This window comes from Aulonocara sp. 'chitande type north' Nkhata Bay, linkage group LG20 (genome assembly GCF_057382095.1).
Source record: "Aulonocara sp. 'chitande type north' Nkhata Bay isolate Kocher_YH1m ecotype deep benthic linkage group LG20, A_spYH_male_GT1.1, whole genome shotgun sequence".
Classification (NCBI taxonomy): domain Eukaryota; kingdom Metazoa; phylum Chordata; class Actinopteri; order Cichliformes; family Cichlidae; genus Aulonocara; species Aulonocara sp. 'chitande type north' Nkhata Bay.
The window spans coordinates 35,973,711-35,989,767 of NC_141363.1; the positions used below are offsets into that span (position 1 = coordinate 35,973,711).

Here is a 16,057-nt window from a genome sequence, read left to right on the forward strand (position 1 = left end):
GCCATCAGGATTGTCAGCTGCACTTTTGTGAACAATAAACTAAACAAATGATTAAGAACTACACGATGAAAAATAATAAAATAAACCTTTCTACAATTTTTTGAGGAAGAAATTCTACATGGCTTGAAATATGTATTACTCTGAAAATGAAATCATTTGTGCTTTAATTTCTTTTCTCCTGCATGGTATCGCCTGCCTGTTGTTCACCACATGCAAAACGATGCAGGGCGGAGGCGGTCATGGTGAGGTAAGAGCTGAATTCTGAAGTACTCCCTTTAATTCTTCTGCAATACACTTTGGGTGGACAAAAGCTAATAACCTTGAGAAAAATAAGTGCAACTTGAACAACATGTCTCAGCTTTTCTACTCATAACTTAAACACTTCTGTGCTGCTCCTTGGCCGCATTTCTCTGTGATATCTCAGGGTTTGGGTAACGCCTTTGTCAGGAAGAAAGCCTTGAAACTCTTCTGGATTGGAGGAAATCAATAGTTTGAACATTCACCTTAAGGATTTCCAATCCAAATGGCTTGTGAAAAGTCCAAAAACGGTGCTCTTATCTTCAGTCTTTACACTTGACAAGCGCTTCAAGCAGGCCAGAATTAACAGTTTACATAAACCGTCCTGGCCTTCAGGACACGTTTCACACTCCTTTTTTTTTTATTTATTTATTTTTTTTTACCAAAAAAAGAAGATTTATTCATAACACACGGGAAAAGACCCAGGGAAAGAGTTAACGATAACAACAATAAAAAAAAAAAAAAAAAAAAAACAAGACTAAGAAATATTAGACATCTAAGGTTCATATTTCATTGTGTGACAATGCAAAATAAATTCTTTTCAATCAGATCCACAATGCAAAATTTTGATTTAAGCCACGTTTCACACTCCTGATGACATATTTGCTTTTTCAGTCTCAGATATTTAACTATTTCTGTCTGCCGTTATTCTTTCTAGGGTCCCGGGAAAGGTGAAAGTGGAAAAGTGTCCATCACATTTTTCCGTCTTTTCCGAGTCTTGAGGTTGGTCAAACTCCTCAGTAAAGGAGAAGGCATTCGGACTCTTCTCTGGACTTTTGTCAAGTCCCTCCAGGTCAGTAGCAGCACAGAAATAACAAAAGGATTAAACAATTTCTTGTGACACCTGTAGACAACTTTTATGTAACTTTGCTCTCGACTTTTATCTGCTCAGGCTTTACCTTACGTTGGCCTCCTCATTGCCATGATCTTCTTTATCTATGCTGTGATCGGCATGCAGGTGAGTCTTTGTTATGAACGTAGGTTTAAATTTTGGCTGTTCCACTCATTGCAATTAATCAAACAGGTATCCGATGATAAACAAAACATTACATCATACGGGCTGCATCCCAGTTTATAAGTCTATAATAATAAAAAGTCTCTGGTTTTAATGACTGTTTTTTTTTTCTCTTGTAGATGTTTGGGAAGGTGGCTGTTGATGAGGACACACACATCAACAGAAACTGCAACTTCCAGACTTTCTTTATGGCTGTTCTGGTACTTTTTAGGTGAGTCTTTTTAGCCCCCAGGAAGGGGCAAAATTAAAGGGACAAAGCTGAATTGTTGAAAAATGAAGCTTTACTTCATCCAATGGCCACTGGAGGCCGGCTACCAGAGATATTAAATTAATGTTAATAGTTACAGCCTTGTAATGAAAACTGTTTTTGGCAATGAAACTAATGTCCTCCTTCATAAAGACTCTTAAGGGGGCCTCTTAAAAAGTGTTTTGTGTTAAGGCTTACCACCTTCAGTAACCACTGGATCGGTGGACTGAACCTCTCAGCACTGCTTGTTGTATAGGTGCCTTCTGGAGCACTTTAAATAAAAAATAAAAATGTGACACAATGTGTCTTACTTTATCTTTCTTTTTGACTTTAATGAGGATCATAATTTACATGATGAACATCCTGTTTTCTAACTAATACGGGGCAATTTCTTTGTGCAACCAGAGGTATCGCTCCCTGCTGCTCATTAGCAAGAATGCACATTTAACGCACTTCAAAGACAACTTTACTTTTCAGACCTGAAAGCTGAGTCATCCGTATTTTATATCTTTGTTTTTGCAGACAAAACATAAATGCCGAAGCTTCAAAATGCACAGTCTAAGAAACAACTGGTGATGGCATGTAAGCTATGTCCATCGTTTATCTACAGTCCATGGCTTTCTTCTCTCTTCTGATAATACATTTCTTTATTATAGTCTTACTTAGAATCAGAAGTTACTGTGCTGCATTAACATGACTTTTTCCTCAAACAAAAAGTACTTCTAGTGTGAAACTTTCATGCATCTTTTCTAACATCTAGAAGGTCTAAAACAGTGTAAAGGAACAGTGATAATGCTGCTGTTTTTCCTTGTAGGTGTGCCACTGGAGAGCAGTGGCAAGAGATCATGTTGGCAGCTTTGCCTGGCAGACGCTGTGACCCAGAAGCTGACGTTGAACCTGGTGAAGAGTTCACCTGCGGTAGCAACTTGGCCTACATTTACTTCATCAGCTTCTTCATGCTATGTGCTTACCTGGTAAGCAAAGCCACCGAAAATTAGGGATCATTTTTTAAAAATCCCTTCGTTCATCTTGTTTGTGGTAAAACATGTCCTTTCTTTTGATATAACTAAACACTCTACCTCTTGTCTCTAAAAGAAATGTAGGTATAATTAATTCTAACTCGTGTTTTATAGAATATCAGGTCAGGAGGAATCAAAGTTAGATGAAAGCAGACAGCATAGTATTACAGCTGCAGCATACTAGCAGGTTTAAAAGCTTACCCTGTCTTCTCCAATTCCCAGCTCATCAGACAACTCGCATCCACGGATTTTATTAATCCAGGCAGCACACTCAAACCACAAAATCCCGATTTAAAAGGGCACAAATATTTTGGTAACAGTACTTTGACCATAGTGCTATTTTAAAACATTAAATGTGTCGAAAGAAGGTGGCGTTTGCCCTAGAGAGCAGGCAGAGGAGGGTCCACGTAGGATCTCATACTCTATCAAGTTGCTGCGTTCCTGCAGTGGAAATGGTAAAAACCGCAGAAAATACAGCAGAGTATAATCTGTTCCAGATTACCTGCTTAGAATTATCAGCAGTATCATATATGATTCAGACAGGGGCAGGGAACTCCAGGCCTCGAGAGCCAGTGTCCTGCAGGTTTTAGATGTGTCCTTGATCCAACACAGTTGATTTAAAATGGCTAAATTACCTCCTCCACATGCCTTGACATTTTCCAGAGGTCTGGTAATGAACTAATCATTTGATTCAGGTGTGTTGACCCAGGATGATATCTAAAACCTGCAGGACACCGACTCTTGAGGCCTAGAGTTTCCTACCCCTGACCTAAAATATAACCCTAGTCCACCAGGAACTTTCACTGAAATGTTACAATATCAAAAGTAATCATCCAATACATAGACAATTTCAATCTTGCTATGGAACCCAATGTAATCCATGCGATTTATAATATTTACCTATGACAGACATTGGCCTTTAATCTCTTCCACTGTTCCATGGACAGTTTTCTCAGTTTAGGCCAGGGGTGTCCAACTCCAGGGCCCGTATCCCTAAAGATTCTGAGAATCCTCTCAGAGAGCTCCTAACTTAACCTAAAAATTCCTTGCCAGGAGTTTTAGCTTAGAAGTGATTCCAGAACATTTTCAGTGAACTCTGAGCAAGGAATGGATGGAAAATCCTATCTTAGTGAGGAGGTGTGGTTGACCCCGTTGCTAGGTATGAGACATCATTTCAAAAGCCGTGATTGGTTGATCCTACAAGTTTGATGGAAATGAGCTTTTGGTGATAATGAGCAAAGGATGTACCCTCAAATCAATAAACATAATTATACACTCTAATCTTATGCTGACTGTAATTGTAAATAATATTTCACATTCAAGAAAATATCTGGAAAATGAATAGTAAGCTGTAGGGGTTATAGCCTAACATTAGAATCTAAAATATGTGAAAACTTAAACTCATTACACCCTGTTCAAATAATGATTTGTGTCTTATTTGCTCATATTAATATCCTAGCTGACATATTTTGTACTTTCACTCCCATATGGACCCTGTTGAAAACAAGATGGCCTATCTCAAGGGGCTGTCCTTAATGAAGTAGAAATCACAATGTTACAAGTCCAGTGTGGTCTTAACGAGGGTAACACGGCTCAGCTTTTAGCAATGTCTGTGATTGCAGACCCAAGTCATCACTGCTGCATTGTTGCATTTTCCCGGTTGCCAAATACCTCAGGGTTGTGATTACTTTCGTCTCCGGTGTAATAGCGTTGTGGCGTCGAGTTGGTGAAGTAATTGCATCTCTAAGGAGATCCACCACAAACATGATTCCTGCACGATCCAATCTGTAGCGTCTCAATAATTCCCTGTCATCCAGTGTTTGCAGGACATCTCTCCTGCCTCTTCTGTTGGCCATTTTGTGCAGCTGCTTAGGGGAACTCCTAAGCCACTAAAAGTCCTCTTCCCTGCTCTTAGCAGATCTCGCCTTAGGAGCCCTTTTAAGCGCTAGGAATCTTGAGGAATAGCTTTTATATTAACTGGGATTGTCGTGTCACTTTTAGGGGAAATTCTAAGAAAACGTCATGACTCTGAGAATTTTCTTAGAATTTGGCCGCTAGGAGCCACTTTTTGCACAAAGATTCTTTAGGGATACAGGCCCAGGCCTCGAAGGCTGGTGTCCTGCAGGTTTTAGATCTCACCCTGGGTCAACACACCTGAATCAAATGATTATTTCATTACCAGGCCTCTGGAAAATGTCAAGGCATGTGGAGGAGGTAATTTAGCCATATTAATCAGCTGTGTTGGATCAAGGAAACATCTAAAACCTGCAGGACACTGGCCCTTGTGGCCTGGAGTTCCCCTGCCCCTGGTTTAGGCGGTTTGATTTATAGCAGGGTTACAGTTTTTCCTGTTCATTTGTCCTTCTTTATGTTTTCTTCCTTTGTGGACAGCTGACAAAAATCAATCCGTATGTGGTTTTCGGCCTCTAGCAGAAACCCACAAAGACCCTCCTGGCAGCTAATGTAGATCAGGGCCCGTATCTTTGTGCAAAAAGTGGCTCCTAGCGGCCAAATTCTAAGAAAATTCTCAGAGTCATGACGTTTTCTTAGAATTTCCCCTAAAAGTGACACGACAATCCCAGTTAATATAAAAGCTATTCCTCAAGATTCCTAACGCTTAAAAGGGCTCCTAAGGCAAGATCTGCTAAGAGCAGGGAAGAGGACTTTTAGTGGCTTAGGAGTTCCCCTAAGCAGCTGCACAAAATGGCCAACAGAAGAGGCAGGAGAGATGTCCTGCAAACACTGGATGACAGGGAATTATTGAGACGCTACAGATTGGATCGTGCAGGAATCATGTTTGTGGTGGATCTCCTTAGAGATGCAATTACTTCACCAACTCGACGCCACAACGCTATTACACCAGAGACGAAAGTAATCACAACCCTGAGGTATTTGGCAACCGGGAAAATGCAACAATGCAGCAGTGATGACTTGGGTCTGCAATCACAGACATTGCTAAAAGCTGAGCCGTGTTACCCTCGTTAAGACCACACTGGACTTGTAACGTTGTGATTTCTACTTCATTAAGGACAGCCCCTTGAGATAGGCCATCTTGTTTTCAACAGGGTCCATATGGGAGTGAAAGTACAAAATATGCCAGCTAGGATATTAATATGAGCAAATAAGACACAAATCATTATTTGAACAGGGTGTAATGAGTTTAAGTTTTCACATATTTTAGATTCTAATGTTAGGCTATAACCCCTACAGCTTACTATTCATTTTCCAGATATTTTCTTGAATGTGAAATATTATTTACAATTACAGTCAGCATAAGATTAGAGTATATAATATGTTTATTGATTTGAGGGTACATCCTTTGCTCATTATCACCAAAAGCTCATTTCCATCAAACTTGTAGGATCAACCAATCACGGCTTTTGAAATGATGACTCATACCTAGCAACGGGGTCAACCACACCTCCTCACTAAGATAGGATTTTCCATCCATTCCTTGCTCAGAGTTCACTGAAAATGTTCTGGAATCACTTCTAAGCTAAAACTCCTGGCAAGGAATTTTTAGGTTAAGTTAGGAGCTCTCTGAGAGGATTCTCAGAATCTTTAGGGATACGGGCCCAGGACCTCTGTGTGCTGTTGGGTTTTTTAATATGTTCACAGAACTGTAGTGGCCTGACTTGCCTGTTGTGACTTTATACAAAATTTAGAAGCAACAATAATTCAAAATGTAATCTCACTACTTTTATTTGCTAAATTTACTTAAAATGTTTCCTAAATTTTCTTTTATCATTTTTACACTATACTACCGGATTATATTATACTGGACTTTCTGGATCCCTATTCTAACTTTTTTCAATAATAGATTTATTTATGTAAAACACATGCTGTTATAGTCATATCTTTCTCTCTCAGATTATCAACTTGTTCATTGCTGTCATCATGGACAACTTTGAATATCTGACAAGAGACTGGACCGTACTCGGCACTCACCAACTGGACGAGTTTAAGAGAGTTTGGTCTGACTATGATCCAGAGGCCACGTGAGAATCTTTTTAGTATCATTCTCCACAACTTGTGCATTTTTTCTGTCCTTGCATACTTTGTCTTACATCTGTCTCACCAGCTCTGCGTCCATCTCTCTCCTACAGCGGTCGTATAAAACACATCGATGTCGTCACTATGCTGCGCAGGATTCAGCCGCCTCTTGGTTTCGGAAAATTATGTCCTCATCGTGTTGCTTGCAAAGTGAGCAAAAACACATTTGCTCCTGCGGATTTCATGAACAAACTAAAGACACGCATCTGACTCCTTCTGCCTCAACTTGTCTTTGCAGAGACTGGTTGCCATGAATGTTCCCCTGCATCCTGATGGCACAGTCACCTTCAACGCTACTCTGTTTGCTCTCGTGCGAACCTCACTGAAGATCAAGACTGAAGGTTTGACCTGCTGCATATAAACAAAAACACAGAAGCTCATTATTTGTGTATGAGATTACCTCACTCTTTTAATGATAGTGCTGTTTATATTAAAGGATCTGTTGTTTGTGTCCCACTCAGGTCCCATCGACCAGCAGAATGAAGAGCTGAAGGTGATTATCAAGAAGCTCTGGAAGCGCACTAAACCCAAACTCATTGATGAAGTCATTCCTCCCCCTAGAGGTATACCACAAAATTGCACTGCTTTCCAACATAATGAAAAGTAAAGAAAACCTAAAACACACTGAATATTAAATCAAGCCTCTTTTCTTTCATATTGTGTACCTGATGATGCCAAATATGTACATTTATTCATATAAGTCTTATAATCCAAAGTAATGTTTGTGTAACATTACCTTCTTTCAGGAGATGAGGTGACTTGTGGAAAGGTTTATGCCAGCTTCTTGATTCAAGACTACTTTAAAAAATTCCGGAAAAGAAAAGAAAGGGAGAGGAAATCCAAAAGGAAGGACAAAGCAGCTTCTCTACAGGTAACATAAACTATCCAACTCAAAGATCCCATGTTTGACACAACTTTGTCATTGACTCGATGCAAAATAAAATCATACGGTCATGTCTGTGTGTGAATGTGGACCCAAATGCTGACCTAAAAGAGGAGTAATAAACAAAACAAATCTTTATTTCAGTGAGGCAGAAGTCCAACAGGCAACTGACAGAAAATAAAAGGAAATAACCTAAATGCTCAAAGTAAAAGAATGAAAAAATGTAAAATACAAAAACTCATGCACATACATTTTAATTGCATCTTGAACCATGTTTGCTTTCCGAGTTAAAATCATCTTTTTCATGCGAGTCTTAAACTGAGATTTGAAAGGTTAAGTTCAACTTACGATCAAATATACTTTTTTATAATAAAAAATTAATAATTATAAAAATAAAAAATCTTTTCATCCATCTTCAGGTGCTTAACTTTGCATTAAACTCATTTTTGAATGTAGGCTGACTTCAGTTTATGGATATGTTTCTAGCAAGGGCTGTGGACACTGCAGGATCTGGCTCCAGAGATGCGTCTGGCAATGGCTTCTGATCTGGAGGACGAGGAAGGTGGAGGCGATGACATATTCGAGAGTGGGCCTGAAACGTCAGCAACCCCCACTCCCTCCAGCACACCGATGCCGCCTCTGGACATGCTGGTAGAGCAGACGACTTTGATCATGGAACCAGAGCCCAAGATCTCCAACGGAGGTGTGATCACGGAGCAGGTGACGGGCTTGAAGGAACACCAGAGGCCGGGATCAGAGCTGGCAGGTGTCAGCGTGGTAACAGAGCAGCCTGTGAGGTCAGAACACCTCCCAGTGAGGTACGTTACTGCGTCATACGTGAATTCTCACATTGGTACTCACACGTATTCCTTCTATTTTATACCAAGGAGTTTTCTAACTTACTTGTACTCTTAACAAACAGGGCGGACTCCATCAGTGAATCGCCTCTTCCTCCTCCACCTCCACCTGAGATTTTAGTTGAAGAAGTCAAAGCTACAGAGGAAGTATCCGAGCAGGTGTACTTGAGTGAAGGAGATGCTGCAAGTCTGGCATCAGTAGACCGGTAAGGAATAATCAAGAAGGTCAAGCGATAGATGTAGGTTTATTAGGTTATTCATTAAAAAAAAAATTTGGGAAATAGATGGATTAAAAAAACCAAACAACTGAAGACAAGATTGAACAGCCTAGCATTAAGACTGGAAACAAGACTGGGGTAGAGGATTCAACCCACCAGCACCTCTAGAGCTCACTAATTAGCACTTTTACTCTTTGGTCGTGCAGGTATATGTATCCAGAGGCTGTTTCCCCAGTACCAACTGATGCAGGCTACAATGGCCAGAGTCTGGAAAGAGGCAGCAGCCTTGGCGAAATACCGTATGACTCTAATGGTACCAGTGGCTTCGTCAGCAATGATTACACTGACATCAACATGAATGGAGGGAGTGCTGCCACGAGTCCCACTCCCTACACCACAAATGAACATAATGAGAATGGATATCCAAGATACAGTGAGAATGGAAACGGCATCATGACCGCCAACGGGAACGGAAGCACAATGAGCAGCAGCCATGAAAACGGCAGCAGCATCGATTACACTGGAAACGGCTACACTACCAATGAGAACAGCGGTGCCCAGTTTGTTAGGAGAAGGTTACTTCCTGCTATTCCAAAAGGTTTTCCTCCTTCTCTTCCATTCTTCAAGAGTACTGATAGACAGAGGTGGTTGTATATTTTTGGACGTTGCCAATCAGAAGAAATTTAAAATTCAAATATAATGATAATGTTTTTGGTGTTTAAATAATCTGTCAAGTGAATTTATCAAATATTACTCTTATTTTACTTTATACACTGAACTTTTCTGAGGGGTTTTATTGGGCATGTGAACTATAACTGATGCCTGCTAATACAAACTCTCTCCACACACGGTGCTAGTCTTGCACTCAGGTCATTTTTCTAATATCTTCCTGCTTTCTGTTTCAGGTCATAAACCCGCCTTTAATTTCCAGTGTCTGAGACCACAGAGCAGCGTAGATAACCTCCCCATCCCAGAAATCTATCAAGGCCACACATCTCCAACTAGATCACGTTTGCAGGTAAAACAGTGACACGCATACACACTCAGCCTGCTAGTTTTCCTACTCATTTCTAGCTTAAACTCATAATGATATGAATAAATGACAAGAGAGCAGCCTCTCTGATCTGGATTTACTGGCTCTACTTTTGCTCTCCTCTGTCAGAACCAGCACAGCCTGGAGTCCCGGCCCAGCAGTGTGTCCTCCATGTTGTCCACCTCCTGGGCGAACACGGCAGCAGCTGGTGCCACTCCTGTTCCAGGAATAATTGCCCCATCGGCACGCAAGGGCAAGCTCATCTACACTCCTATGATCTTGATGGATGAAGCCACAGGTAGCAGTCAACCGCTGTGGAATGACGGTTCTGCCAGCCTTCCTGCAGGAAGGCGCCCCGGCTGGAACCCCGGTCAAACCAGGACGTTCACCAGTGTAAGAATGCCACCCCCTGTGAACCAGGGCTTCATAAGCAAAGGCAGCGCGGACAGTCTGGTGGAGTCGGTAAGTAGTTTTTGAGATTTTCGTAAAGGTGAAACCTCCTACACCCACTATTATGTAGAACTTGGTGTATTTTAAATTCCCGTGACCCTTTGGAACTTGATTTAGTGAGACTTTAAGGCTGATATTCACCTGTTTTGACTGATTGGAACTTTTGAAACCTCATGGGGATATTCTTGCCCAGTAAAAAGGATGGCAAAACTGTTATCCATCATATTAAAAATCCTTTTAGGAACAGATCTAACCATGAACAGGATGAATGACTAAAGCAACTCTTTGCACTATCGCCTCCCTGAAATGTAATCCTGCTCATTTATTTGAATATTTGCTCAACTTTAGATTGGACGTGAGCAGCTGACAGCACGAACCTGTCTTAAATGATTGCTTCTATACTCTTTCTGTCACCAACCACAGATCTTGATCTCTGAGGGTCTCGGTGTCTATGCAAGGGACCCGAAGTTTGTGAACTTTGCTAAGCGGGAGATTGCTGAAGCTTGCCGCATGAGCCTGGATGAAATGGAGAGCGCAGCTGCTGACTTGATAGTGCGTGGAGCCACTCAGTCGATTTCTCGATTTGAGGAAGAGCTGGCTGATGAAATGAACTGTGTGATTTCTTACTGAGATCAGCTGAACTGTAAGAGAAATGTGTGAGAAACTGAGATGTGAAGTTTGTTTTTTCTTAAAAAAAAAAAAAGGGAGAAGAAAATCTTGTGTGTTTGAATCTCTTTTGAAAACAAAAAGAAACATCCCACATATGAGATTTCTATCATGTTGGGTATGATGTGCTTTTGTTTGTGAATGCCAAAAACACACTTTGATTTTAAGTGTACGTGTCAATTTGTGACAAAAATTTTGATTGCAGCAGAAGAGTCAGCAGGACGCAAGTTCATTTTCTGCATTGTGCTCTCGTTTTGTACCCTACTTGAACTGTGGTCACCTTATACACGTGTGTTCAGCTACAATCAGGGAAACTAGACTCTGAAATAAGAATGTTTTAAATCTACACATGTAGATCAAATACTTTTCTTTACTCTTGATACAACTGAGTAAGACTGTGAGTTTCCAACAGCATTAGCTTCTTTAGATAAATATTTAAATATAATGAATATCCTCTAAGATGCACAATGCAAACTTGTGGCGGAAATGTCCAAATTATGTTTTGGATTCATTGTGACTGAACGGTTGCGTGGCTATCCACTGTGCACAAATAAAATAAAATGTTTTCTCAAACATTCGTTAATTTTTGTTTTGCAGATGGGATATCGTTCCAAACGTTGCACACGGTCTCAAAGGCTCTTTGTTTAAAAGCACATACTGAAAACCCACAACAAAATTAAAGCAGCGAATTATATAATCAGACATTAATGGACCGGCAGATGGGTAACATCTGGGTTTCACTTCCCCTTTTAAAGAAAAGAAACATGCAAAGCTATGAGCCATGGATGCTTGTTATTCGGTGCTATTGTAGTAGCACATCAAGTATCTGTGTAAAATCCATTTTGTGTTAAGTAGAAAGCTTTTACTTTGGTTTGTTTAGGTACAGCTTTACCGTTTTACATTTCCTTTTTCTGTCTGTGCTCTTGATCAGAGCCTGCGCTACTGTTTTATTCAGGTTAGCTGCTAGTATTTGGAAAGGGACGGGAAATAAAAATATATCGATTGGATTACGAAAAAAGCAAAACCCTGAGAGAGTCTATGTCACAGAGAGTCACAGTGTCTATGAAATACACAGAGAGTGAAAGCAAGGAGAAGACAGGAGCTTGGCATGTCATGGGAGGGTTTTTTTTGTATCCAAGGCTTATAGCAATGTAACTACAGGATGCGTTAAGGTTGGTTAAGTATTCCTTTTTTTTTTTTTTTTTTTTTTTTCCGCCTGTCCCATTTGGTTCTTTAGCCATCAGAATTGTTGTCTGAAGACCAACAAGGATACCCAATGGATTTACTTTGCCAAATGGATCATCGTGGCATTGCCGTATTGGTCCATTTGGTCGATCTTTGTTTTTATTATTTATTATATTTTATTTTCAGATGTTACAGACGGGACAGACATGAGTGAGAGATAGGAAAGGGAGGAAGGAAAGGAAAAACAGAAGGGGAGAGGGACAGTGAGAAAGGGGGGGAGAAAAAAAATAAAAATCTCCTGGATCACCTGTTGAGAGAAGAATAGAAAACAAGCAAAAAAAGACAAAAAAAAACAAAAAACAAAGCAACATACTTTTTTTTTTTTTGGCCTGTCCCGTTTGGCTCTTTTGCCATCAGAATTGTTGTCTAAAGGCAAAGAAAGATGCCCAACGGATTTACTTTACCAAACTGACCATCCCAGCCTTGCCGTAATGGTCCATTTGATTCACCTTTTATTGTTTATTTTATTTTCACTTAATGAATACGGGACAGACTTGACTGGGGGAAAGAAGGGGAGAAAGAAAGAGGGAAAGAGAAACAGCTGAGAAGAGGGACGGGGGAGAAGGGCAAAAGACAAAAACCAACAGAACGGGCAGAGAAAAAAAAATGCATATATCGATCACCTGGATCACCTGCTGAGAAAGAAAAAAGAAAGCAAGCAGAAGAGAACAAGAGTAATAGAATAAACAACATCACAATGATATATGGGAATATGACAGTAAATACTAAATGTTAAACATTATTGTGCAGCACATAAGATCAACAGAACACAGTGTGCTTTGAGGTAGGAGCCAAAAAGGGTGTAGTTTGTGGGTGTGATCACCCGTGTGTACACCTGTGAGCATGGATGCGCTTGTTTTTTGTTTTTTTAAAAGGTTCCTTCATGTAAGAATCTGCTAGAGGGTGTGGGGGGGGCCACAGCCAAACAAAGCAACATACTAAACACAACACCATCGCATTAATCTAGCTAAGTGTAAACAGCAGTAAATACTAAATATTCAATGTTGTTGTGCAGCACGCAGGACAGATGTGCTTCGAAGTAGCAGCCAAGAAAGGTGTAATTTGGGTCTACGAGCAGTGAACACCCGTGTGCATACCTGTGTGGATCAGCGCGCTTGTATTCCAAAGGTTTCTCCATGTAACGATGGTTAAGTATTCCTTATTAAAGGCTTTGAATCACAGCGGGAATGATACCTTCATCGTGACGAATTCTCACGGTAAATTTTCCGTTTCAGTTTTAAGGTTTCTGCAATAGGACAATACTTTAAAAGGTTTTACTTGATCCAGCACCCTTTCCAACCTTGCTTTTATTTCCAAAATTTCCAGAAGAGTTGTTAAACAGCACTAACACTGATCATAATTCTCCCATATGACATTCTTTTCACTGGCTCTGTTAAATCCAGAATTGAATTTAAAAATTTTCTCCTCCTACATAAGATCTTGAATCATCAGGATCCATCACATCTTGAAGACCTCGTATTATCTCAATAGAGCTCTTTGATCTCAGACTACATGTGTCATGAAACGGCTGTGTGCAGGCAGGAGAAGGACCCAAACGCAAAATCTCGGAAACAGGACTCAAAAACCAGCTTTATTTGCTGAATGCAAAAACAAGGCAAGTTTATTTATATAACACAATTCAACAGCAAGGTGATTCAAAGTGCTTTACAGAGACATTAAAAAACAGAAACAATTAAAAAGCATGATTTAAAAAGAAAAAGAAAAAAAGGGAACAATAGATAAAATCAGTAGTTAAAATTTTAAGTTTTGAAATGTAAGCTTAAAAGTAAAACAGTGCGGATTTGGTGCTTTATTCAAATACAGCTGAGAATAGGTGAGTCTTCAACCTGGATTTAAATAAACTGAGTGTTTCAGCTGATCTGAGGCTTTCTGGGAGTTTGTTCCAGATATAAGGAGCATAAAAGCTGAATGCAGCTTCTCCGTGTCTGGTTCTGACTCTGGGAACTGATAATAAAAACGGATCCAGATGACCTGAGGGATCTGGAAGGTTCATACTGGGTCAGGAGGTCACTGATGTATTTTGGTCCTAAACCATTCAGAGCTTTATAGACCAGCATCAGAACTTTAAAGTGTAAACAAGACAAAACTATACTGGGAAAATACTAATGATAACATGAAACACAGGGAGAGGAACACAGCCATGGAACTGAGGGAGATGCATAAATACACAGAAAGATAAGGGATGTGGGAACACACGGGGACGCAAGAACTCACAATTAAATAAACAGATACACTGAGGGAGACAGAGGGAAAAGAAACAACGGGGGGATCTAATAAACAAAACTTAACAGAACACCCTATGCAACATAGAATTAACCTTTAAAACAAGAAGTGAGCTTAAACAAAAATGGCAAAAAAACACAGGAAAACTCAAAACACTGGGTCAAAGTACCCAGGACCATGACATACAGTAGTACTGGCCCACATACAAAAACTTAAGCTGTCTTTGAATTGAAAAAATATGCTCAGAATGTGTTTCAAGACATGCCTTAACTGTTGTCAGTGTCATCCAATAGATTGTATTGTACATTAAAGATGGATGCAGCCACCATCATATTCACCCCTGGTTTTGGCAGTCTGAATGTTAGCCTTTTGGTAAATGCTATGTTCTGTTTTTGGAGTAAGCAGTGACCATATTCGGATGAGAGTTATGCAAGCTTCATTAGAAAGCTGCATCCATAAATTATATAAGTGCAAAGCACAGACATAGATATCTGCAAGTCAGTGCAAATTAAGAGGAGAATAAAATACAAAAATTCACTGACCAGAATTACAAAGAACGCCTGGTACAACGGGCCATGTTATTTTGGTGGCCTTTTAAAATGGTACTAACATAAGCCAAGTTTTATCTCTACAGCACTGAGAAGGTGATGATCGTGTGTATTACTGATATAAACAAGAGTGTGGTGCCTTTAATCCAAATAATATGCTCCAGCTTTTGCAATCAGTCGTGTCAAACCCACCTCTAAGATCTAACAATACGAGCAAAAAGAGGACAAGTCGATCATCTAACACTATGAGAAGGTTGTCTGACCAGAGCTTTAGGGCTGGCTTAAAATCTTTAAACATGCCATTCTGATGCAAACAATTGGAGAAGTGGTTTCTTGTCACATAACAGCTTTCTTAAAGACTTTCAAGACAAAGAGGTTGGATTATCTCTGCACAGCAACATTAAAACCCTGTATGATGTACCCTTTAAGGAAAGCTACCTTCTGCATTTCCAAATTTCAGTTTTTATTTCTGGACTGTACCGAAGTAGCTTTGCATAACTCGTCGTTCAAACTCTTCTACATATATCTTATACTTCATGCATCCCCTTCAGTTAATTTACTGACTAAAACAAGGAATTTAGCTCCACTCCTCCTCCCTTGAAACATTTCTTCTGATTGGACGCCCCTCCCTATTACTAGATTTTAATAGCAGGTGGCCAGATGACTGGATTAATGACATCTCCTCTCATTAACACCATACAAAGAAGAAAGCTGTCTAAGGAGGATATGTAGCAGGGATTACTCGTTTCTATGCTTAACATTTTTAATATGAGCATCCACAGTTATAGCATCCACAGTTATAGTATTATACTATATATGTCAGAGAATAAGGCCCTCTTTAATCTACCCCAGGTGTCACATGGTGGGAAGTAAGTACAACTTGGACATGCCAGCAGTACATCACATTTTTTTAATAAAAAGAAGGGGTTTGAATTTGCATTTGCAGCACTTTCATACACTTCCTCTTCCCATCTAGTCATTCAAACATAAAGATGTGAAAATGGATTTTCCGTGTGCTGTTTACTTCACCGTTTGATGTGAATGTGACCAAAAATATTTTTAAACAAGTGTGAATTATAAGCACCTACAGACTTTTGCTTTTGAGCTTTCTCTTTCTCTATCTGTTCCCTTTAGGGGTCGCAAATCGGATCATTCATCTCCATCTCATCCTGTCTCGAGCCTCTTCTTCTGTCACGCCAACCCTCTACATGTCCTAACGTTTACTTTTTCAGTGTGCATTTTAATGCATAGTTTTAGACAACAGGGAAACGTTTGCTTTTTT

At 39.9% G+C, this 16,057-nt stretch overlaps 1 protein-coding gene across 5 annotated transcripts in view; it reads left to right on the plus strand.

The window, feature by feature from the left end:
- cacna1fa (calcium channel, voltage-dependent, L type, alpha 1F subunit a) overlaps positions 1-11,313 on the plus strand; it is a 28,376-nt gene extending 17,063 nt beyond the window's left edge. For all 5 annotated transcript variants that reach the window (XM_086278781.1, XM_086278782.1, XM_086278784.1 and 2 more), the window contains 16 exons: positions 227-247; positions 956-1,090; positions 1,190-1,255; positions 1,432-1,523; positions 2,374-2,533; positions 6,449-6,576; positions 6,685-6,781; positions 6,870-6,972; positions 7,093-7,194; positions 7,378-7,502; positions 8,001-8,332; positions 8,437-8,577; positions 8,796-9,187; positions 9,495-9,607; positions 9,752-10,084; positions 10,496-11,313. In XM_086278781.1, the coding sequence (XP_086134907.1) occupies positions 227-247; positions 956-1,090; positions 1,190-1,255; positions 1,432-1,523; positions 2,374-2,533; positions 6,449-6,576; positions 6,685-6,781; positions 6,870-6,972; positions 7,093-7,194; positions 7,378-7,502; positions 8,001-8,332; positions 8,437-8,577; positions 8,796-9,187; positions 9,495-9,607; positions 9,752-10,084; positions 10,496-10,702 (2,547 nt within the window). In that variant the 3' untranslated portion in view covers positions 10,703-11,313. The remainder of the gene's footprint in view (positions 1-226; positions 248-955; positions 1,091-1,189; positions 1,256-1,431; positions 1,524-2,373; positions 2,534-6,448; positions 6,577-6,684; positions 6,782-6,869; positions 6,973-7,092; positions 7,195-7,377; positions 7,503-8,000; positions 8,333-8,436; positions 8,578-8,795; positions 9,188-9,494; positions 9,608-9,751; positions 10,085-10,495) is intronic.
- Positions 11,314-16,057: the final 4,744 nt, after the last annotated feature.